The sequence below is a fragment of the Cervus canadensis genome, chromosome 3 (genome assembly GCF_019320065.1).
Source record: "Cervus canadensis isolate Bull #8, Minnesota chromosome 3, ASM1932006v1, whole genome shotgun sequence".
NCBI classification, from domain to species: domain Eukaryota; kingdom Metazoa; phylum Chordata; class Mammalia; order Artiodactyla; family Cervidae; genus Cervus; species Cervus canadensis.
The window spans coordinates 83,502,978-83,528,933 of NC_057388.1; the positions used below are offsets into that span (position 1 = coordinate 83,502,978).

General features: G+C 38.7%; 1 protein-coding gene across 1 annotated transcript; it reads left to right on the plus strand.

Annotated features, from left to right (window-relative positions):
* The first annotated feature begins 1,819 nt into the window (after positions 1-1,819).
* HYAL4 (hyaluronidase 4) lies at positions 1,820-24,226 on the plus strand. The gene is made up of 4 exons (XM_043462403.1): positions 1,820-1,891; positions 13,250-14,250; positions 21,845-21,934; positions 23,503-24,226. Exons 2-4 carry the CDS (start codon positions 13,297-13,299, stop codon positions 23,902-23,904), a joined length of 1,446 nt encoding a protein of 481 aa, XP_043318338.1. The 5' UTR covers positions 1,820-1,891; positions 13,250-13,296; the 3' UTR covers positions 23,905-24,226.
* Positions 24,227-25,956: the final 1,730 nt, after the last annotated feature.

Consider the following 25,956-nt stretch of genomic DNA (forward strand, 5'->3'; position numbering starts at 1 on the left):
AACGATAACCCTATATGCAAAACAGAAAAAGAGACACAGAAATACAGAACAGACTTTTGAACTCTGTGGGAGAAGGTGAGGGTGGGATGTTTCAAAAGAACAGCATGTATACTATCTATGGTGAAACAGATCACCAGCCCAGGTGGGATGCATGAGACAAGTGCTCGGGCCTGGTGCACTGGGAAGACCCAGAGGAATCGGGTGGAGAGGGAGGTGGGAGCGGGGATCGGGATGGGGAATACATGTAAATCTATGGCTGATTCATATCAATGTATGACAAAACCCACTGAAAAGTTGTGAAGTAATTAGCCTCCAACTAATAAAAAAAATAATAATAAAATAAAAGCTTCTGAAGCTGTTAAAAAAAAAAAAAAAGAAGTTACTATGAGATACGTCTTTGTCCTTTTAGATCTATACTTCGTGTTGCTTTTCTCTCATGTATTCTAAGCCTTTGTCTTTTTTCGCTTTGTATCATAGATTTGCCCACTTTTTCTTCTAGAATACTACTTCAGTCTTCACCATGTTCTGATACTCATGTTTTTAATCCCAAAGAATTCTTTTCTTGTGTGTGTAATGTGATCCTTGGCTATCTGTTTATAGCTATGAAGAAACAGAGTGATTGAAAACAGTCATTAAGGATCTCCCCAATCCCCGCTAACCGCCTGCATTTGTTTGGATATATATTTACTCAGTAGGACTCTTATGTTGAAAGGGAGAATGGGCTGTAGACTCTGAAAGGGGCTGAGATATGTTGACAAGTAAGATTCTATCTGGAGCAAGTGAGCAGAAAACAGGCAGGTTGCCAGGAACCCTCACAATTATCAAAGTAAGGAGAAAACTGTCTGGGAGAGCAGTATAATTCCCTCAAGGACTGAGCAGCTTTTCCCTTTTGCTCCCCTCCTTGCCTGCTGGGGAGATCCAGCTATATCCAGTTTAGCACTGCTCTTGTATTTGGCCCCACAGCCCCTCCGAACCCTCCCTGGGAAGATGTTTTGCTATGTTTAAATGTCCTGGGGTCACATGTCTCTCTTACTTGTCCTATGTACTCTGGGAAGCTGAGTGGTCTGATGGGCAGTATTTTAGTTGATTGCTCAGACAATTGGTCTTCCACGCACTTAGGTTTTGTGGATCTGTTGTCTCTGCGTCTAAGGAGTCTCTCCCCAGTGGAAGTGGCATTCACACCTCTAAAGTAAATTTCTACTGTTAAAAAATTTCGGATTCAATTCCTTCTGTTTTCAATCTTTGAGTTATGTCACCCCTTCTTATTTTCAGCTTTAACTGTACTTTTTCTAAGGACGTCTACTGCAGTTAACACAGTAAGCACATGTTTCCAGTTCATCTTGAACCACTGGTTCTGATAAATTAGTGTATTTACTCAGGATGATAACTAAGGCCCCACTAAGAGGTTGTCATTCCATTATCACCAAGGATAAGTGAAGTCGCTCAGTCGTGTCTGACTCTTTGCAACCCCATGGACTGTGGCCTACCAGGTTCCTCCATCCATGGGATTTTCCAGGCAAGAATACTGGAGTGGGTTGCCATTTCTTCCTCCAGGATCATCAAGGATAGCACATTTGGAAATCTTTCCAACTTACAGCTTTTTACCTCTTCATTTTCCAACTAAAGTATCAATCAGTCTTCTTTCAACCTCTTCAGTCAGTGAATTTAAATTGGGTACTTTCAGAAAGCAGTGGTCACTTATATCTATGTGCTTTTAAGAGAGTCTGACTTTGGTTATAAAGGGATGTAATGCCAGCCTCCAGTTTAACTTGGAGGACTGAGTCACCTCTGTAATGACATGTTTCTCTGAACAGCCACAGGGCATCCTTTTGCCACTGAATCTCTGCTCTGCATCAGGTGACTAAAGGACTGGCAGCAAACAAACGCAAAGGTAAAAATATACTTTTTGTTTAGTTTGAAAAATTTTTAGACTGTTTTTAGAAACACGCTTTCAGAGGAGTTTAAAAGAAAACTACTTTTGTTTCATTTTTTGGTATACCCCAATTTCTTTTACAGCCTAACTTATTTTTGTTTACTTTCCAAATTCAGTATCTTTCAGAACGTGAACTTGCTATTCTGAACCTAACATTGTAAAAAATACATTTGTCACTGATACATAGAATTTAAACTCCAGTTCATTTTTTTAATTTGCTACAAATTTGTATTTGAGGATTATTTTCACATTAATAACTATTCAAAATTTGTTTCATTTCTTTTCTACATGCACAATTTCTCTGAAAAGCATCTTTTTGCACTATGTTGGGTTATCATAACCTAGTACTTCACTTACAATAGCATCAGAATGTATTCTCTGAAGCAGGTTAGTAAACTAACTTATATAAGACATAGAACATATGGCTTTATGAGAGAGCCACAATGTTAATACTTTTTATAACAAGTAGCTGTGAAGAATTCCTCAAACTAACTTTATATACCTAAATGTTTTTTTTAGAGTATAAATTTGTATAGAGTATCAAATCTATATTTGATAAAGATTTTATTTTTGCATGATTGTTAATAAAAGTGTACTTTAAAAGATATGTTACATAGTTATCATACCTACTGTATTGGATAGTATTACAGAACTGTTATTTGGAACACATATTGCAGTTTTTAGGAAACATATGGCATTTAAAATGGTACAGAAGATGGTTATTTTGGAAGAATAAAAATAGGCTTTAAATTTTCTTTCCAAATACTAATAAAGGGACTGAATATTTAGAGATAAAAATCAACAGGCACTTCATATAAGGAAATCAGTAATTGAGAAGAGGATGTAAATGTATACATACACAAAGATAGATAGATTTAGATTTTCCAGGAAAGAAAGAACAAGTACCAAAACAATATGAGAAAGACAAATGGAGTTAAATATGACCTCTCTAATCCTTCATTGCCAGCTCCTGAACAATGAACTTCTATCTAGAACCATTGGTAAGATATTCATGCTACTAATAAATACTTATATTGTAAAAATACTTCAGAGTTTAGTCACATGACTTATTTCAGCCTCATCTATAAATTAGAATTCAGTCTGATGACAGAAAGTAGGTTCCTTGTTAGAAAAGAAAGTGAAAAGAAAGTGAAATTGCTCAGTTGTGTTTGACTCTTTGTGACCCCATGGACTGTAGCCCACCAGACTCTTCCGTCCATGTGATTTTCCAGGCAAGAGGACTGGAGTGGGCTGCCATTTCCTACTCTAGAGGATCTTCTTGACCCAGGGATCGAACCCGGATCTCCTGCATTTCAGGCAGGTGCTTTATCCACATATTCTTAATGTTTAAATAGAATCAGGAGCAAAGAGTTGGAAAGATGTTAAGCAGAGAATGTCAAAAATATTTAAAAAACAGCAAGCTATAAAAAAAACTTCATGTTTAGAGATTCAGGGTTAATGTCTTTTATAATGTTTTTGAGAATCATAACATATACCATATTTTCTTAGCAATAAACTTCCATGGGAACCTGATTCTTTTTTTGTGAAAAACTTTAGCAAATTCAGTAATTAGATTTATAGTTATTATACTTACATAATCATCTATAATTACTAGTTTGTTGAACCTAGTCTCCTTAAGCACATTCCTTGAATTTTTCTACATATAATAGAATTGCAGATGCTATGAATTTCTAACAGGAACAATTTTCAGTAGTCTTTCTCACAGACTGAAGTTTTTCACCTAAGCATTGGTCCAATGTTCATAATAGATCCAAATCAATAAATCCTTGATTGAGTTCCCTCTCATCAAGTATATTAAAAAAAAAGTTCCAATTTTCAAGGACCACCATTTCCTAGATGCATTATATTGGGTGGTTTAAGAATTGGCTGTAATCCTAGGCTGAAATTACTCTGCCTTTGTCGTAGGCATTCCAGAATAAACTCTTTGCAACCTTAGTGCAACCCAGATCCTAAGACTGGAATATTTCCAAATTTCCTTATAGTATTAGGAAATTCTCTCAAGGTTACATTTGGAAACTAAAATGTATTTCAAAATATTTTCAAGTTATATGGTTTATGTTAAGCATGTGTGTGCATGCTGTCACTATAGTCGTGTCCGACTCTTTGTGACCCAAAGGACTGGAGCCCAACAGGCTCCTCTGTCCATGGGATTCTGCAGGTAAGAATACTGGAGTGGATAGCCATGCCTGCCTCCAGGGGATCTTCCCCACCCAGGGATTGAACCCTCATCTCCTATACTGCAGGGAGATTCTTTCCCTCTGAGCCACTGGGGAAGCCCGTATGGTTTGTGTAATTGCATACAATTAATGGTCTTGAACAAATAAACTTTTTAAGGAACTACAAATTCATCATATAAAAAAGCATTTACTTCATATTTATGGTTAGTATATACTACTATAATTAATGTATAAACTCAACTTTCTTTACTAATATTAAAGTGCAACACATTTCTATCATGTGAATGGGCAACCACAGTAGAGAATTAGTTCTATAATGATCTTTTTCAAAGTCATACAAATTAATGACTAATTAGTTACTATATTTGGTGTTTCAACGGTTTATTGTAATTTTTTTTAAAAAGCATAATTTCTGCAGTTTCACAATTGTAGATACTATTTCTTATTAAAATCTGATGGAGCTCAGGCTGACTGGCACATTCAGTTGCAATGTTAAGAACTTTATCTTTCATCCAGCAGGTGTACCTGAAGTGGAAGCCTGGAGCCTTAAAAGGAGATATGAAATATCTAGGTAGCTAAGCATGTACGATCCAAACCTGAAAAGTGAAGACTACATGCTAAAATAGTTTCTCCAATGTTTACTTTTTTATGTACCACAGTCTTTTCAGAAAGCTTAACTGTAATGGGTTTGACAGTTTATAGGCAAGTTTACTGAAGGTTGACAAGGATGATAGCTGCAATGCCAAAGGGCATTCAGGTATGTATCGACTGAGTATTAGGAATTCAGGCCATAGTGGTGAGATGTCCAGAGAGCAGTTCAATTCAGAGGGATTGCCATCTTGGTTAGAAAGTCTGTCCCATGTGAAAATGTCAACCAGAAGGCTATAAAGTTGCAAAGAGGCGTGGAGGAAAGGGTGATGGGCTAGATTCCATTCCATATTCATATATTTAAAAATTAGAGTTTATGTTCACAAGAATAAATTTCAAAAGCTGAGAAACAGAGGATAGATATCAGTACTATATTTAGATATATAAAATACTATCATTATTTATCATACTCTTGTCCCTGCCCTCCTGGAAATACAGTACTGTGATAACACTGTGAAGGCATATTAAAATGAAATAAATAAAAATTGAATAGGTGAGATAGTGAAACTTTTCCTAGTGGACTGACGGTAACTGGTCCTGGAATCTAAGATTTTAACCTCTGCTCCATCCTGACTTCTGTTACATTGCGCTGAGATTTCCTTATTTTGTGTTGTAAACACGCCAGGGTAGTTGGGCAGAACTCAAGGAAAGAAATACGGTTTGGGAAAGGATTTATGGTAGAGAGGCATGCGGAAGAATAAAAAATAAAAATAATGCCATAAAAACTGAAAAATTTTTTTTAAAAAAGGTCAGAAGTCAATTTCTGTCAAAAAGGTACAATTGGACAAAATACAGCAGGACTGAAGTGCTTAAAAAAACACGAGAAAAAAATGATCTGAAGTTGAATAAATAAAATCCAATTTTCTGTGTTATTTAAAGTTAGTTGGGTAAATCACCAAAATTAAAGCATAGGCAAGGAAATAAAAAGAACACTCCAAGCATCATTTTCATATCCAGTCTCTCTGAATATTTCTATCATTCTGACTAGAGCTTTGTATTGTTTACAATCAGGGAAGGCCTATTACTCTACAGCATATTTTCTCACTTGTAATAAATGATATAGTGGTACTGTGCATTGCCTTTTGTAGAAAGTAATAACACTAATCAATTTTTTTCAGGTCTGTCTACTGTTAGTTTTCCATTACCAGAAATATTTAACCTAAAATTAGCTTTTAATATTCATGTGTCAGAATAGAGTGGTAACTTAACTTACATGGCTGATACTATTTACTACAACTACAAAAAAAGCCCCTCTTATTTACTGAAAAGGGCTTTTTCTTGCCATATTGCAGAAAAACCTAACATTTTTTCAAATAACTTCAAAAAAAATGATCTTTGTAGTAAAATCAACTCAGATGTTACCTTTTTTTATCAAGTTCTGCCTAATTCCTTATAGTCAGTATTAATGTAACACTTCTTTCTTTTTCAAAGAATTTTATTCTTTTTTTAATTTGAATAATGGTTTTGAATAGCTGCTAAATCAACATAGTACAAAATCCAAACAGAAGTTCCTTCCCACCAAAATTGCATCCCACCTCTGCCCATTTCTCTCCTTCAGCCACAAGGTCTTTTTCCTGGAGGCAACCAATATAATTGAGTATTCTTCCAGAGATACTCCATAGTACATATATCACATATCTACACATACACATTACATATATCAAGTGTTAGTCATTCAGTAATTTGTGACCCCATGGATTGCAGCCCGTCAGATTCCTCTGTCCGTGGAATTCTCCAGGCAAGGATACTGAAGTGGGTAGCCATTCTCTTCTCCAGGGGCTCAATTGCAGACAGATTCTTTACCTTTGGACACCATGGCCTACACGTACTTATATATACATGTATATATCATTTTCTCAGAAAAATAATGGCAGCATTATATGCATATCTAGCTTTTAAAAAAATTTAAGTATATTGTAAGACATATACATAAAACAAATATATACCTTAAAGAACAATTATGAAACCTGGTGAATATCCTTATTGATAAGGAGAAGAAACCTCATTCTTTGTTTCAGCTGCATAGTATTTCATTGTGTGGAAAGCCATGGTTTATTTAACCAGTCCCCTGATGATGGACATTTTTTTCCAAATTGCAAATGATGGGCCATGCTGCAGTGAATAATGAAGAAGTATAATTTCTGGGGGAAAGTTTTTGTGCATTTGTAATTCAGATAGAAATTTCCAGTCTCCTGTCTTCATTACAAACAGTTTGGAGCCAGTGCCTGCACATTTCACCTTGCTCAAATTTCCTACCTTGCTAAGATATGTATGCTTGTACAGAGAAATGGGTGCTATGAGCAAAACCAGGCCAACCCTAGATCCCAAGCCATTCCAAGACAAAGGCAGAAATTGAAATTAAGTCATGCTTACCTAAAACAAAACAATATGACCTGGCCACAATCTTTGTCCTTCCACATGCCTGTTCTGCCACTCCAGTGTGTACCCTGACATTCAGATCTGGTATCTGGTATCTGGTATCTGACATTCAGAACCTAGATCAAACTCCTATTTAAATATCATCACAGTCCCTGGACCTGAGGTTTGGCCTCAGCCTCTTGTTCCTTGTTTCTGTTGCTTATTCTGCCTGTATTCCAGCTCTCTGGTCAATGACTTGCAAAATATTTGGGGGTGATTGGGTGTTTTAAGTTATAATCTTGACCATGGACATTGAAAACAATCTTAGTAAAATTTCATAGGCCACTAAATTGCTTTATAGTTCAAAAACTTTGAGTAGAAAACTGAGGATTTAAATCAACTTAATGTTATTTTAAGGAGCTTAGTTAAAAATGGCTTGACAGAGGGAATATGTTATTCAAAATGTGGTCCTAAGATTTTGTGTGCTTTCCCAAGAAAGCTGTTGATCTTGACTGCAAGAAATTTCAAGTTCTGAAGGAGAAGTAACACTTTTTGACAATGACTAAGTGTATATGCTTATGTAAAGACAATTACTCTTTCAGGTTGTAAAATGTTTCTGCTTCATAAAAAATGTGGCCTTTCCCACTGAAGAGTGAATTTGCTGTTAGCACAAATAACACTGAAAAAGGCATTTTCATAAACTTACAAAACTTTAGTTCATTTTTAGGAAGGGAAGCAGTTTTGAACAATCAGGATAGTCCAGTAGTTCTAAAATTTGTGCAGATGGAGGAACACACATGTTCTTCAGTCACGATGTAGAGTTATAATAAAATTCAGTACCTAATGATGAATTGGGCTTCCCTGGTGCCTCAGAGGTTAAAGCGTCTGCCTGCAATGCGGGAGACCTGGGTTCGATCCCTGGGTCAGGAAGATCCCCTTGGAGAAGGAAATGGCAACCCACTCCAGTATTCTCGCCTGGAGAATCCCGTGGACGGAAGAGCCTGGTGGGCTACAGTCCATCGGGTTGCAAAGAGTCGGACACAGCTGAGCGACTTCACTTTCAATGATGAATTGTGAAACTTACAGCAATCTTATCATATAGTAGATTATACTATAAACTTATATGCATCAAGTTGTTAAGAAAAATGTATGGGAAAATCTCTATCCATTACAATATATATTTTCTTCTGCTGGAACAATTGGGTCTAGCTTTTACAATATTGATATTTCATGAGAGAATAACTTAAGAACCATGAGGATAAGACAGTGTTTAACAGACTAAGGCAATAACATCCTTCAGAGGAAAAAAAATGGGAGCCTATTATTGGCTTTTTCTCTAATTAGCAGGTTAACAATTACTTCCACAGAGTTGATTTGATCTCAGCAGCTCTGCTCTGTTTTCCATTCTGATAAACATTTAGCATATATGTTTATTACTAGAAACAAAATATCACTCGGGAAATACTTTGCTTAAAGGTTTGGAAGTAAAACACTGCATTTTAAAATTTCCAATAAGAATGGGAACCTTCAGGATATCTGTTTAAACCCTGTGGATTTGGGGGCAAGCACTTGGAGTCTTAAAGATTTTGAAAACAAATACCAATAGCATGAAAAAAAAAAAGAAACAGAAGAGTTGTAGATTAGGGAAATTAATTCCTTTCACTAATACATTAATATTGAGATGTATGTGTATGTTTTAGGAGAATACTTCCCAGAGTATTTCCTCTAATCTTATGGATTAGTATGAATCACCATGTTCTATGGAAGAAAAAACTACCCTGAGTGTATAACAGAAATTTAGAGTGGCAATCAAAATTAAAACTAGCAGGATTAATTTATGGATGTATACTATTATTATTTTTCTGTGTTGGCGATCGTTAAAAATACTGTGAAGTTCTTCCAAATAACTGGATCGTGCCACTCTCATCTCTGCCCTGGACTGAGAAGAGCCTCTTCCCAGGCTTCCTGCCTCTTCTTTCCGGTGCCCTTTCCCTTTCAGGCTGGCCTCAACACAGCAGCCTGAGAAATCCGGTTAAACCCAAGTCATTCTTCACTCCAAACTCTGTAATTCCTTCCCATCTCATTTAGACTGATGGCCAGAGCCTCGACAAGGTCCTGCAAGACCCTTCTCTTATCTCTCTGCCCCGTGTCCTTAGTCCCTGGGATCTTTGAAGTCCCTGAAACACAGCAGGCATGGGTTTGCCTCAGGGCCTTTGTATCTGCTTTGCTCCCATACTTCCCCAGACATCCGCCAAGCTTACACTCTATCTTCTTTTCGTATCACTTCTTTTCAGATTGCTGAGGCATTCCCATCTAAAAAGAATCCTTCCTTAATTCTTTTCTTTGCTATTAATGCTTTCCAATGAACTGTATATTTATTTGCTCACCTTGCATATTGTCTGTCTCCCTTGCAAGGATTTAAGCTCTGTGAAGGCAGAGGGCTTTTGTCTGTTTTACTCATTACTGTATTCCTAGTTCTTAGAATGGGAACCTGGTATGCAGAAGGTGCTTGATACAAATTTCCTGAACACTAAATACTCTGCTTTCACGCAGGTGCCAGGGCCCCAAAGATCACCAGGAACACACCTGTCATTCCGTGAGTTGGGTGATGACACATGGCAGCAAAGGAAGATGCACCTATGGGAGCGGGAGTGTCTCAGTGAGAGGGTGTCAGACCGAGGTTAGGCTGAGTTGGGTGATTTGGCAGAGGGTCTGAGAAAGCAGGGATTTACACTGGATTGGATGTGGTCAGGACACAGGGACACTTCTATGTTAAATAAAGAACAGAAGTCATCCATTTAGCAAGAGAGGGTTGTTTGATGTTCTGAGGGTAGCCCCGGGTTCCTGGTTTTATCTCTGCGTAGACACAGTGAAAAAGTGGCCTTGCTTCGTCTCATTTTATTGTGGTGAGAGAGTAAACATGTTGGAGGTTTGCAGTCTGTGAGACTGTTTATGACTAGTAGGAGAACAGCAAGGCCTAGTTGTGAGTGCTGACAACTTCTGAAATCAGCGGTGGTTGGGGGAATGCTTTTTTAAAAATGTATCACAAGCAAGTTAACTTTGGGGGAGGAAGGCGTGAGAAGGGACATAGGGATAAGCAGAGCAGAGAGACTTCTCTTCAGACTCTTGCGTCTGTACATGACAGGCCTTGGAAAAGCCCCTGATGCTGGGAAAGATTGAAGGCGGGAGGAGAAGGGGACGACAGATGAGATGGTTGGATGGCATCACTGACTCAATGGACATGAGTTTGAGCAAGCTCCAGGAGTTGGTGATGGACAGGGAGGCCTGGTGTGCTGCAGTCCATGGGTTTGCGAAGAGTTGGACACGACTGAGTGACTGAACTGAACTGAACTGATGACGGGCCTTCTCCCCCAAGGGGGCCCCTCTCCTTCCTCACCATCCTTCACAGTCAGGACAGGGTAGGCTTACCGAGATGAAGTCTGAAGCCTGCTTGATGGTAAACTGTCCCCACCTTCTTGTTTCTGGAATCACACTCTCCTCTCAGTGGATGAAGAGGGTCAGAACTGTGAAGCGAAGGTCAAAGCAGTGGCAGCTAAGCGTTCATCACTGTGACTTCCTTCTACCAGAGGAGGTTCTGAGGAGAAAACTACTTCTCTTTACCCTGTGGCTTTCATGTACATGTCACTTTACTGGGAATCATTTATCCAGGGCCCTTCAAAGTGTCTTCATTGAAGCTTCCCAGTTGGAGGAAAGGAGTTTGTCTTTAATACATGCTCCAGAACAAACCTAAAAAAGAAAAAAACTGGTTGATAAAATTTGGGGGAAGAATCCAGGTTGAACTACTCTTGCATTCCCACTCCTAATATCCTGCCAGCTCTTCCTAAACTGTCACCACTTAGAGATTTCTTTAAAGGAGTAAAACTTCCTGGACAGATTGTGAGAGGGAGGAAGGGAAAAAAAAACCAAGGAAGGTGTTCCTGGTGACTCACGGTTAAGTGTGGATAATTCACAGATTGCTATGCTCTGACGACTAGTCAAGATACAGGTAGAACTGGGCAGTTAGGATTCTGACGGCCTGAGTGGGGTGAGGGGAAGTGGTCTAGGAAGATTCTGAAGCAAAGGGCGGGCCTGGAGACAGTCGCCTGTGAAGGAAGGAGGGTGGGAGAAGCACACAGATAATGATTGCACAATGCGGGCAGGGAATAGGAAAAAGTGTCTGGAGGCGCCCAGTGAGGGAGTCTCCTCTCAGCAAGCCATGGTTATTAGGAGAGTGACTGAGAGGACACCAGTGCTGTGACCTGCCTGTGTGGGAAGCAGAAACCCAAGACAAACAGCAAACAGAAGACATAGGCAGTGAATTTTCCTTATTTATTTTGCCTGTATTCGCTTCCACCTGCACATTTTATCAGGAGGTTTGCCAGCCGGCTGCCATGGAATGTGCACCTCCCATTAACTGGAATAAAAAGATGAACAACGTTCATGAACAATGAACAAAGGATAGGAGGCAAGAACCACTTGGTAACTGTAGTAAATGAATGAAGACCGTAGTGTGACAGTGATGAGGCAGTTGACCAAAGAGGGAACAATAATCAGTGGAAAGTGATGTTTTGAATAAATGCAAAAGCCGAAAGCATTCTGGGAGAATAGATTATTTTTTTCTGTATACATATGTAAACTTCTCTAACACAAACTGAGAGAAAAAGTTTTTTTCCTATTAATGTACCACCTTAGGTGCATTCATTTTTTGTTATCCTAAGGCAAAATATAATAAAATTTCAACGATAAGGGGCAGTTTTAAAGACTACAATTCTTATTGTACTCATAAAATTACACTCCCTTGAAAATATTGTTCTCTTCCAACCATAATTTATACCTTCAGTGTATTTCATGTTACTAAGTAATCTCACTCATCTTTGCAGTGAAGAGGAATACAGATATTTATTCAATGAATGGGTGAGGAAAATACCTACCTCTATAGCTCTTAAAAACTGATATTTCGTGCATGTTCATTAACTTGTGCTGTGCTGTGCTTCGTGGTCCAGTCGTGTCCGATTCTTTGCGACCCCACGGACCATATCCTGCCAGGCTCCTCTGTGCCTGGGGATTCTCCAGGCAAGTATATTGGAGTGGGTTGCCATGCCCTCCTCCAGGGGATCTTCCCAACTCAGGGATCAAACCCAGGTCTCTTGCATTGCAGGCGGATTCTTTACCGTCTGAACCACCAGGGAAGCTCATTCATTAACTTAAGACTTCTTAAATGCCTTTGAATTAAGTCTTACAATTTTTGCTTACCTCAGTGTCATGGGTCTGAGAAATCTTATAAGGTTTGGCTGGTGACACCTGGTGGTTAAAAATGATAATTACATACAACATGCGGCCCATGGTGATCAGCTTTGCTGTGAGAAATACAAGCCACAGTTTCCTTGGAAAGCATTTTTGTCTGAGTTCCTGCTTGGAAGCAACCAAAACAAAACCTCTCAGACCTGGGCGGAAAGGCACTCTTCCGTGAGCACCGTGCTGCCACCTAACGTTCACACCGTGGATATCAGATTCTGGATGCCCCAAGTGTCCACTCCTGGACACAGGAATTTCTGTTATCACTGGCAACATCTTTTAGCCCCTTTGAAATTCCCAAGATCTCAATTCAAAGTCTAAAGTAGGATAAATATAAGTGACCTGGCCACAGTCACATGTCAGCACCCCAGCTGCAAGAAAGGCCAGCAAAGCCACCAGACATTTGGCTTATTGAATGAAATAATGAAAGGTATTATAAGATTAAATAAATACTTCTTCAAGACCTAAGAACAGAACCTGAGATTTGATAGATTTTTCAAAACGGTAGTGAATACTATTTTACATCTTTATTTGATCATAAGATTTTTTTGAAGACAAGGACCACGTTTTAGTCATTTTTTATTCTGGACACAGCATCTGATGCTCCATGAATGTTTGTTGAATTGCATTGCTTGCCCTTCAATAGAAACTGGGTCACTGTAATCACTTTTGTGTCTCAATTTATTTATAGGGATCTTTAAGGCCTTTAAATAAAATGCACTTGGATATAAATATATAAAAACTATAATAACCAGCTAATGTGTTTAAGTCTTTTTCCTCAAAATGATCACTAACAGAAAATTAAATCTCTCCACAGGTCTCCCAGAGTGATACTAAAGTAGAAGATAAGATTTTTATCTCATCATGAAACCATTATCTGAAGGACAGCTAAGGTTTTATGTTGTTCAACCAATACATCTCATATCATGGCTATTCATACTTTTCATTCTGAAGTCTATTTCTTCCCTGAAACCTGCCCGACTTCCCGTTTATCAAAGAAAGCCCTTTATAGCTGCCTGGAATGCTCCAACAGATCAGTGTTTGATAAAATATAATATAAGGCTGAATTTGAAAATGTTTCAGGTGATTGGAAGTCCACTGGCCAGGGCCAGGGGGCAAAACGTCACTATATTTTATGTCAACAGGTTGGGATACTATCCATGGTATACACCCCAGGGAGTTCCCATTAATGGAGGTCTCCCGCAGAACATAAGTTTGCAGGTACATCTGGAAAAAGCTGACCAAGATATCAGTTATTACATCCCTTCTGAAGATTTCAGTGGACTTGCTGTTATAGACTGGGAATACTGGCGACCCCAGTGGGCCAGGAACTGGAACACAAAAGACATCTACAGACAGAAGTCAAGAAAGCTTATTTCTGAAATGCAAGAGAATGTATCAGCTGCTGATATTGAATATTTAGCCAAAGCAACCTTTGAAGAAAGTGCAAAAGCTTTCATGAAGGAAACCATTGAATTGGGGATTAAGAGCAGACCCAAAGGCCTTTGGGGGTACTATTTATATCCTGATTGCCACAATTATAATGTTTATGGCCCAAACTATACTGGGTCATGCCCGGAAGAAGAAGTTTTGAGGAACAATGAGCTCTCTTGGCTGTGGAACAGCAGCGCTGCTTTATATCCTTCTATTGCTGTCAGGAGCTCTCTCGGAGACAGCGTAAACGTTTTGCGGTTCTCGCAATTTCGGGTGCATGAATCTATGAGGATCTCTACCATGACATCCCGTGATTATGCTTTGCCTGTGTTTGTCTACACAAGGCTAGGCTACAGAGACCAACCTTTACTTTTTCTTTCTAAGGTAAGATGCCTTTTGCCAAAGATAAGGAGATTTCTTCTTATTTCTGAAAGAGACATTGCTTTGTTAATTATGTTCTTTGAAGGATTCTCAAATAGGAGTCCATTAGAAGCATAATTCCTCTTTTGAGTAGTCATCCACTCAGATCCTCCATATATACAGACTGAATTTGGATTATCTTATTTATTATTAGTCTTTCAAGGAACAAAGTATGTAGGGAAGGGGGTTAAAGTACAATGTCAGTAACTACTTCTGCTCCCCAACTTTGACTGTTCTCTTGCAAAGGTTATTGAGATGGTTGGGGGTGAACAGGTTGGAAAATCAGAGAGGACACTGTAAAATGGAATAGTCTGCTCATATGTGTGGAAGCAGAATTGTAGGCATTTCTGCTGCTGACATCATTAAAAATCTTAAGAGAAGAAAAGTATTTTCTTTTTAATGCACAATAGCAGGCTTGATAAAAGGCATAAGGGAGGCACAACAACATGAATATACTTAGAAATAACTAAGATAGTAAATTTTATGTTTTTATCCACAAATAAAATTAAAAATAATTTTTAAGGGTATAAGGGAATTATGAATCTGCTAAAAGTAGGTAGCTGTATAGATTTAACCATCTGGTTTATTCTTGAGTCTATGACTACAACTCATGGAAAGTTTCCAAGAGTGGTATAAATTTCTGAGTTCAATAATAAATTCATTACTAGTAGATAGTTTCATAACTCTAGGATAAAACTTACAAATAGAAGTTTTGTTCTATTTATTCTACTCAAGTCATATATATAGCCAAAGACCTCACACAAACTGTGTCACTTTTAAGATAGATGAAGCTAGCTAAACTTCAGTCGCTTCAGTCCTGTCTGACTCTTTGCGACTCTATGGACTGTAGCCTGCCAGGCTTCTCTGTCCATGGGATTCTCCAGGCAAAAGAGTAAACTTCTCCAGGCATAAACTTTTTATGATGAGGAGGCTTGAGCTTGGTTCACCTTCACGTTTGCATCATAGAGGTGTCTTTAGATATTGCTGTACACTAGGGGTGGATCATTTTTCTTTTTTCTCCACCATTCAGTTCAGTTCAGTTCAGTTCAGTTCAGTTCAGTCACTCAGTCATGTCTGTCTCTTTGCGACCCCATGAACCGCAGCACACCAGGCCTCCCTATCCATCACCAACTCCCGGAGTTTACCCTAACTCATGTCCATTGAGTCAATGATGCCATCTAGCCATCTCATCCTCCGTCATCCCCTTCTCCTCCTGCCCCCAATCTTTCCCAGCACCAGGGTCCTTTCAAATGAGTCAGCTCTTCGCATCAGGTGGCCAAAGTATTGGAGTTTCAGCTTCAACATCAGTCCTTCCAGTGAATATTCAGGACTGATCTCCTTTAGGAGGGACTGGTTGGATCGCCTTACAGTCCAAGAGACTCTCAAGAGTCTTCTCCAACACCACAGTTTAAAAGCAACAATTCTTCAGCACTCAGCCTTCTTTATAGTCCAACTCTCACATCCATACATGACTACTGGAAAAAAAATAGCCTTGACTAGATGGACCTTTGTTGGCAAAGTAATGTCTCTGCTTTTTAATATGCTGTCTAGGTTGGTCATAAATTTCCTTCCAAGGAGTAAGCGTCTTTTAATTTCATGGCTGCAATCACCATCTACAGTGATTTTGGAGCCCAGAAAAATAAAGCCAGCCACTGTTTCCACTGTTCCCCCATCTATCTGCCATGAAGTGATGGGACCGGATGCCATGATCTTAGTTTTCTGAATGCTGAGCTTTAAGCCAAGATTTTCACTCTCCTCTTTCACTTTCATTAAGAGGCTGTTTAGTTCTTTTTCACTTTCTGCCATAAGGGTGGTGTCATCTGCATATCTGAGGTCATTGATATTTCTCCCAGCAATCTTGATTCCAGATTGTGCTTCCTCCAACCCAGCATTTCTCATGATGTACTCTGCATATAAGTTAAATAAGCAGAGTGACAATATACAGGCTTAACATACTCCTTTTCCTATTTGGAACCAGTCTGTTGTTCCATGTCCAGTTCTAACTGTTGCTTCCTGACCTGCATACAGGTTTCTCAAGAGGCAGGTCAGGTGGTCTGGTATTCCTATCTCTTTCAGAATTTTCAACAGTTTATTGTGATCTACACAGCCAAAGGCTTTGGCAAAGTCAATAAAGCAGAAATAGACATTTTTCTGGAACTCTCTTGCTTTTTCGATGATCCAGTGGATGTTGGCAATTTGATCTCTGGTTCCTCTGCCTTTTCTAAAACCAACTTGAACATCTGGAAGTTCACAGTTCATGTATTGCTGAAGCCTGGCTTGGAGAATTTTAAGCATTACTTTACTAGCGTGTGAGATGAGTGCAATTGTGTGGTAGTTTGAGCATTCTTTGGCATTGCCTTTCTTTGGGACTGGAATGAAAACTGACCTTTTCCAGTCCTGTGGCCACTGCTGAGTTTTCCACCATTATGAGTTTCAATTCACCAGCATGTATTAAACTGTAAAGATGTTCTGGTATTAAGCATCCAAAGGAAGAGATTCAGAAAACACCCTAGCGAGGGCTCTACCATGACCAGTAGGTATCTATGGAGCAGACAGAGAGTAGAGCTTACTTCTCAGAAAGCAAAATGACACGAATCATCAGGATTTGGTAAGCACTATGCCTCTGACACTGTTGATGAGATGAGTAAGGAAAAAAATTCTCTCTTGTAAACTGATCGTCATGCTACCTAGAACAATCAGCAACAACTGATTGAGAATGATAGGAAAAGTTCTAGAATTGAAAGCTAAACAACACCTTCCTTGAAACTTCTTTCCCTTTTCAATCAAGCAAGTTCCTTTCTTTAGTGATAACACATTAAGTTTTGGAAGAAATAATAAACTTTAAAGGACAAAGTGTTCATTTTAAAAGATTAGTTTAAACAACTGGTACATTCTGTGCATTCTGCAAGCTGATGGTAAGCTCCTTCTTGAATAACTACAGCCTCAGAGACGCACTGTTCAAAGGGAATAAGGAAGAGCAGTTAGAGTCTCACCCTGAAACAATTTTCTTTGTGAATCCCATGGTATCATTCTGTAAATGTTCTGGATGGCAAGGCATTTCCTCATGTTTGAAACCATCAACCCACCACTTCATTCCATCTTCCATAAAAATCTGCCCATAAATTTTGAAAAGTCTGATATTCACTTATACCAAATTATAAATACTAGTAATGACGTCCATTTCTGACTTTCTGAAGGTATCTGTATTTTATAGTATGTGTGTGCATGTGTACACAAATATAATTAGGATTAGAAAAACAATTTATCAATAAGTAGCAAATCTCTTCTCTCTCCAGACCTCAGTGCCTCACTGCTTAATCTACAAAATGGCACGATATTACCTGCCTTACCTACCTAGGAGAAACATTATGAAAAGTAAGAAGATAAAAACGAAAATTTAAAGCATTAGAAAAATGTATATAGTGTAGCTGCACACTTTCTAATAAGTATCAGAGCCTTGAACTTGAAAGAGGAATATGTGAGAATGAAATTTCAGTCAGTAGCCATTATATGGGGGCTGTAAAACCTCATTTCGCACAATAGATTGCCTAAACCACATATATAAATGCAATGTTGATATCACTTGATGCTGTGCTTTAAAAAAAATAACAAAAGGGATTTTCTTGGTTATTGATTTAAAGGTGTTTTTCCCTGTAATTAATATTCGCTCTGGTAACACAAAAAGGGAGCTCATTAGTGATGCTCCAGCTTCCCACAGTGGGCTCCTTCCTTACATGCACTGTCGTAAAACTTCAGGGACTAAAACCCAAGTGTGAAAAATAAACCCTCTGTGTGCCCCTGCTTTCTATTTCCAAAACCTTGATTTGAGCAGAGAATCGTGGGTAGGGCATGGCAGCCCTACAGCATGCTGGGGCCCGAAAGATGTGTTGCTAATATGTCACATGCTGTTCATTTACTTCTTTCGTGTGACATCACTCATGTGGCCCAGGTCTCAGGTGGTCCCAGTTTACTCCCAGAGACATCTTACTTGTGACTTCAAGCACTGAGTAGTGTCCTTGATTTTCTGGTCCCCTAAACGTAGCTGTTCTGTGATTATTCAGCACCCTGCTCTCCACTAGGTGACAATGAGCTAATTTGGTCACTAGGAGGATTTGGCCTAAATATCTACTAATGACTCCTTACCTCCAGTTAACATGCTAGAAGACTTGCCATTTTGAATCATTCCCAATAAACTCTCTTTGATAATGACTCTCAGTGACACATTGGAAAGAAACTAACATTTCCTCCTGATATCAGCCTCAGAATGGGTAGCTTTCATCACGAACATCTGTAGTTTCCCTAGTTACTGATATGGGTCAACAACATATAAATAAGAATTGTAAATTCTGTGTCTCCCCTCTCCCTCTGATGACAAAGCCTTAGGTGTTTAAGTTTCACTTTAAAAAAAAAAAAAAAAAGCCTTAAACTAAAGGAATTCATGGACAATTTCTTGTTTCCAGTTTAGCATGCAAGAAGTTTGAAAGTTGCCACTCAGCCCTAATAAATAAAAGGCTAAACAAACCGAAAAAAAATCAACTCTTCTTAGAATAATAAGAGGAGTGTGGACACATAGGGAAAATTGCTGCCTTCAAATCTGGAGAGACAGACAGGTCAATGCAGAAAGATCCAGCTTACCAGATCAGAAACCCTTGAGCAGAAACCTCTGTGGGAACCACTGACAGAGTATGGAAACCTGCACTGTAATTAGGAAACTGCTGGTGGCTCAGCAGCAGCAAGACTGAGAGATTAAAGACTCCAGGGGCACCCAGTCGTGGGGACTGGGGGGGCACACTTTCACCTGCAGGAGCTCACTAGGTCCTTCCAGTGAATATTGGAGAAACCCTCCCCTCATGCCTCTAATAGGTGAAGGAGAAAAAGAACCATTTTGAGTATTCCAGAGCATTCTGTTCTTCTGCACAAGGTCCACCCCCAGGAGAAACTGTTTAACCACAGCCAAATTGCTGAGGTTTTACCAGAACCTAACTGATTTGCAGAAAAGGAAATACTCAACTCCATCTGGTTTTAGATTTCTACTTGGTAGAAGGAACATACCCATCTCTAGCCCCATCTAGCCAGCCTGTCCCACCTAACAGGAAGTGGGGGCAAAAACTGAGAAGCAGTTGTGAAGTTCACAGTCCAGAGGCAAAACCTCACTAAGACTGAGATCTAATCATAGGACTGTAAAGTCTTCCATTACGCCCACACCTTACTGGCATATTACTAAAGGTCTATTTATAGCAGCTACTTTTGACTCAGAGGGTAAAGAATCCACCTGCAATCAGGAGATCTGGATTTGATCCCTGGGTTGAGAAGATCCCCTGGAGAAGAAAATGGCAGCCCACTCCAGTATTCTTGCCTGGAGAACCCCCCTGGACAGAGGATCCTGGCAGGCTATAGTCCATGGTGTCACAAAGAATCAGACACAACTGAGTGATTAACACTTTCACTTTTACCCAGTATGAGCTATCTACTTACCGAGAAAAATCAAATCATATCTAGCCATCAAGGAAACAGTTATAAGACATACTAAAAGGCAAAAACACAACTTGCAGAGACAGAGCAAACACTAGAACTTGACTCAGATACAGTGGGGATGTTGGAATTATCAGACGACGAATTTAAAACAATTATGATGAATATGCTAAGGGCTCTAATGGATGAAGCAGAACGAATGCAAAAACAGACAACGTAAGCAGAGAGATGGAAGTTCCAATAAAGAAGCAGAAAGAAATGCTATCAATTAAAAACACTGTAACAGAAAGGAAGGATATCTTGGATGGCTTTATTATTAAACTAGACACAGCTGAAGAAAGAATCTCTGGCCTTGGAGATATCTCAGTAGAAGCCTCCAAAGCTGAAAAAGCAGAGAGAGAAAAGACTGAAGAAAAAAAAACCAACACAGCAGAACAGAATATCTAAGAACTGTGAGAGAGCTAAGGTGTAACATACACATAACAGGAAATCGTGGGAGACTGTTAGGGGATTTTGCCCCTCTGATCACGTCGTGTGACTATGACATCTCCATATTCAGGAAAGTTTCAATGTGGGTGGAGGGAGAAACTCTCCTCCTTTATGTCTTTGTTAAAAGAGGCAATGGACCTGGACCCAGCAGAGTCCTCATTCCGGGCTCTGCATCCTTTACTCCTCCTCTTTCCAGTATTTCTCATATCACAGATAATTCTCAAAACCATTTCACTTATACCATCTCATTTGAACCTCACAAAAACTCCTCCCCTTCCTGTCGTGTCATCTCTGATCTGTTCAGCAGACATCGTGGTCCTGGGAAATGGAAAGAGATGTGAACCTAAAAACAAATTAAACCAAAATTACCAGAAAACTGTCCAGAAAAAAATTTATTTTTTGAAAACTGAGATTGTAAAATCTTTCATTTAGTGGGCTATAAAAGTGCGGGTAAGGAGACATCTCTCTCAAGTATTGATATTAATATAAAATGCCCAAGATAAAACACCATTTAAAAGTTCTGCTTTTAATTTCTACCAGATTGCCCAATTATATTTCCAGCACATAACTGGTGGAAATTAATCCTTGAAGTAAAAGGTTAATGCTTAGCATTCAAAAGAATGAGAGAATATATTATAACATAGCAAACTTATTTAGAAAATCAACTGCAGAAACTTAATTTAGGAAGCCAACTGTACATATTGAAGTTTTAATTTCCCTCTGAAATTACCTAGATTCATGTTAGTCTTTAAACACTAAAACAGTAATCCTTTAGGATTACAAAACCAAAACTGTGCTGAAATTTAGTTTTCATTTATCTTAACCATATTGAGAAAAATCCCAGTGGCCTTATCCTGACTGAATGAATCATAGATAAACCCATTAATCAGGTACAAATAATTAAATACAAGTAGTTTCAGGGACCAAATATAATCACCAGATCGAATCAGGTCCTGTGGATCTATAACACTGTGTTCCTTTGCCTAGACAGGGAATCCAAACGACATAAAACCCCTCCAATAGAAAATAAAAATGAAAAAAAAAAAAAAATCCCTCCCCAGCCTCCACCCCAAGCCACTGCAGAAGCAAAGTTTTCAGGAGAGTTGCAAACTGAAAAGGGAACTTGGCTGAGATGACTGCAAGGCATTCCTCATATTTAGAGAAGGAAAACTTTTAGACTCTGTTTCCAGGTCGTATACTTATTGCTGATTTGTGTGTGTATGCCCTGGTCAACTTCGATGGAAAGTGCTAGTTGCTCAGTTGTATTCAAGCCTTTGAGACCCCATGTACTGTAGCTCGCCAGGTTCCTCTGCGCATGTAATTTGATTAAACAACTTCTAATGGCTATTTACAGGCTGTCTTAAAAATAACATCCCGTTTGGCAAAATATGTTTTAAAAACATATATTTAATATGTTTTCTGTATGATTATAGAGTATAATTTCTGAGCCCTGGTTCATTTATTTATAACATTTGCATTACTCTAATAAGTTGGAGAATAGGGTCATCCTGTTTTATTGAATTTAGCTTCCAATCCTAATTCTTGGCATGTTGTTTTATATTCAAATGAATAATGAACTCTACTGTCTTCAATCTAGCAAGATCTAATCAGTACTATTGGAGAAAGTGCTGCCTTGGGAGCTGCGGGCATTGTTATTTGGGGAGACATGAATTTGACTTCATCTGAGGTAAGACAGTACCTTAGTGGTGTATTTACTATTATTTAAATTCTTGCTCTGTTCTCCAATAAAATTTTAATCAGTTCTCTCAGGTCTCCCATAGTAAGCCTGTTTTATGATTAAGGTCCAATTTAACACCTGATACATAGAAGGAGTGCAATAAAGGTGAACTTTTGCTAAGATATTAATCATAATACTGACCATTGTTGAATATTTACTATATGCTAGGACTGTACTAAGTGCTTTTTTGTTTTGGATTTGCTCACTGATCATAAAACCCTTATGAGGTAGGGACTAGCATCCTTGTTTATAGATGAGGAAATGGAAGGAAATCTAACTAGCATAAGAGCTACTTAGGCTTGCTAATGGTGAAGCTGCCACTAACCACAAATGGTACAACTCTAGAGCCCTTACATTTAGCCATTATATAAAATGTGTGATAGCATATTTTGAAAAATGGAATCAGATAGTAATTTTTAATATCTACACTGAACTTATTTTTCTTCCTTGGAGAAATTAGCTGAAAATTAATAGTATTTAAAGTAAGGTTTATGTTTTTTTCAAATTTCTTCCAGTTCAAATATTATCTACTCTGTCTTTCTAGTTTTCTCCAATCCACATTAACTGCAATCTCTTCTGTATGTCCAGATGCTGTCTGTTCATGTCTCTATAGTGTAATACATTTTGCTTTGAATTATACTACTCATTTCCTCAATGATTTTGTTAAATTGAATTTTTGCAAGTTCATGGTGATTTTATATTTTTTTAATTTCACATGCTCAAGTTGTTGCTACTGAGCTGTTGCTCATGAAACTATTTGTGACAATATAAAGTTAAAGTCTCCTCTGTCCACATATGAGAATTAGGTAGACTCTGAAAGGATCACCACCTGACTCTCCAGCTGTGACATTTCTCCTCTAGTCCATGTGGTTCCTGAAAAGATGGTCATCAGGAAGCTGGGTACACAACCAGGTGGCTTCCATTTAGAACACACAATAGGAAGAATGCACAAATGACCTGGTCAGCCTTCTAGACATCCCTGTCTTTGAACTGTGCAGAGGTGGCTAGATCCCAGGGCAGTAGATATTTGAGCAGAACTAACAGGAAAATCCGGAAGGCTCAGGTTGACAACCAACAATAATTTGGTAGAACAGGAGGATTCAGGTTCTAACACAACCCTGAAAGGTACACACACCTGAGAGGTGGCCAGAAGACAGAACTCTGGCATGATTTCTAAATTTCGGCTTGTTCCTCTTTTTTTCACACTGATTAACTTGGGATCTAGAAGGAAGAAGATGTAAATTGTTAAGAAGGCATGGTCATGTATGCTGACGCTGGGGCCCATTTCCAAGCTCAGTTAGCCTACAGTAACCTAATCTCCATCTCCTGCCATGACCATCTGTCATTTTTTCAGGTCTGGGTCCCCTGTGTTACAGCACCTGAGCCTAAGACTTCACGGGCAGGAACCAAGCCATTAAGTTTCCATCAAGTTCAAAGAGCTGCCTTGTGGGTCTAGATGCACCAACCCTACCAGTACCAGAAAAAACACTAAATCCCATTTGTTTCTACAATTCTAGGGCAACTGTACAAAGGTGAAGCAGTTTGTGAGTTCTGACTTAGGGAGCTACATAGTCAATGTGACCAGAGCCGCTGAGGCATGCAGCCTTCACGTCTGCAGGAATAACGGGAGATGCATAAGGAAGGTGTGGAAAACGCCTGATTACCTTCACCTGAACCCTGCGAGTTACCACATCGAGGCCTCCGAGGATGGAGAATTTACTGTGAGAGGCAGAGCGTCTGACGCAGACCTGGCAGTGCTGGCAGAGAGATTCTCCTGTCATTGCTATCAGGGGTACCACGGGGCTGACTGCAGAGAAATGAAGACGGCTGCTGGCTGCTCTGGGCCTTCCTCTTTTTCGGGCTCACTACTCACTCTGTGTCTGCTGATTTCCACAGGTTATCAGAGCCGTCAGTGGTGAGATAATTGAGCTTAAAGGGAATTGTGTGGCCTCTAGAGTCATCACTTAGAGAAGAGATGAAATTGTAACAGTTTTTTTCTCACATGAAATCCATTGAGAGGCACAAGTAGACACGTGTGTCACTTGATATAAACAGGAAACATTGCATCCTTTGGCTCCAATTTGGCTAAGAAGCCAGATCCAGGAGTAAAATCAATGCACTCTTCTTCCTTACTGGAATGTTTAAGCTGTATTTAACCTAGAACTAATATATTTTAGTCTTCACATGAATATAGATACATAAAAGTATACACATAAATACTAAATTATTGAGTTCAAAGACTGGTTTTCCAGCTAGCAATTTACTTAAGTATATGTTACTAAGCAATTATCTGATTTAACAAATGGGGTCACCTCAGGGTGTGACCTGGTCATCTGGTCCATTGAAGAGGATCAAATGCAGAATTCCTGTTCAAGCCTATGTTCAAACCTCTTCTGGCTTCTTCTTCTTGCCTGGGCTCGATGAATGCAGAACCAGTAGCTGATGTAACTTCTCACAAGGGCACGGGAACTGAGGCAAGGGGAGCTGTAGTCAACTCCTTGTGAAGACATCTATTCCAATATGGCGCCTCTCTCACCCACCATGAGTCTCTCCCTCACAGACGCTGGTCATGTAGATACAGTGAAAGACTTCAGGATAGTATTCATGCTTGCCTAGGCTGACATTGCTCTAGATGTAGAAACTGGAGCCGTGCTAGTAACCCAAAATCATTAATTAAAAAATACTTTAGTAAACAACATTTAAGGGACCCAGAAGTGCAATTGTGAAGGGATCCTACTAAGAAACACTCAATATTTTGGTCCCCATATATGAGTTTAGGGTAGCGGTTTTAGAATCAGTGTAAGTTTGATTTGAATCACTGTTTCACTATCCTTCTGGCCTTGTAACTCTGGGCAGGTTACTCATAATTCTTTTGCATCTGAAATTTGTTAATATAATTCCTAACTCAGTGAATTGTTCTGAGGAATAAATGGGATAACACATCTCATGCATACTTCAGCTATTAATACCATGTTACTGATCTTCAGTTATCTTTCTTGACCACCAAAGTAATGGAAACACTTTGGAAAAAGCAGAGTCTTGGGCAATTTCGTCTTTCTGATGTTATGTTCTATATATAATCACTTATGCATGTGTTCTCTTGAAAGGCTTGTTTCAGTTGATAGGATTTCCTTCTTTTGGAGATGATCTACTTGGAAGGTAAACTCAAGAAGATATGATGCTATTATGGAAGGCATGAGAGTTGATTCACCCTCCGCCTCTGCCTCTGTTGTCTATGAAAGATGATACAGGTGTGCCTTTTCAACTCTGGGTCCCTGCTTATCAGGGGTTACTGACATTGTGACACTGTGAAAGTCTAATTTCTAAATGTAAAATACAATCAAATCAAAACAAAAAAATTTATAATACCACTAAAGACAGGTAGCATCATGTATTAACTTTTTAAAAATTTTCATTTTTTAATTTTCATATCAAAGATATGAAACCTTATAGAAAATTTGTAACTAGAAGAAATAATGGAAATCACCAATAATCACTATAATATATACTGGTAACTTTTGGTATATTTCCTTCTAACCTTTCTTCTAAAAACGCTTTTTTAAACGTGATTGTAAATAAAAATACATGTGTACCTTTGCATCTTATGTTTTTCATTTATCTATACATTACAATTTTCATGCTAATTCATAGTCTTAATAAATATTATTTCAATTATTTTAAGGTTCCATCTGGATATAACAATTTTCCTTAAATTTTTATTTTTAAATATCAAACTTTTACTATTTATTCCCTTCATCACTTCCTGGCAAATAGATGTGGAAACAATGGAAACAGTGACAGACTTTATTTTCTTGGGTTCCCAAATCACTGCAGATGGTGACTGTAGCCATGACATTAAAAGACACTTGCTCCTTGGAAGAAAAGTTGTGACAAACCTAGACAGCATATTAAAAAACAGAGACATTACTTTGCCGACAAAGGTCTGTCTAGTCAAAGCTGTGGTTTTTCCA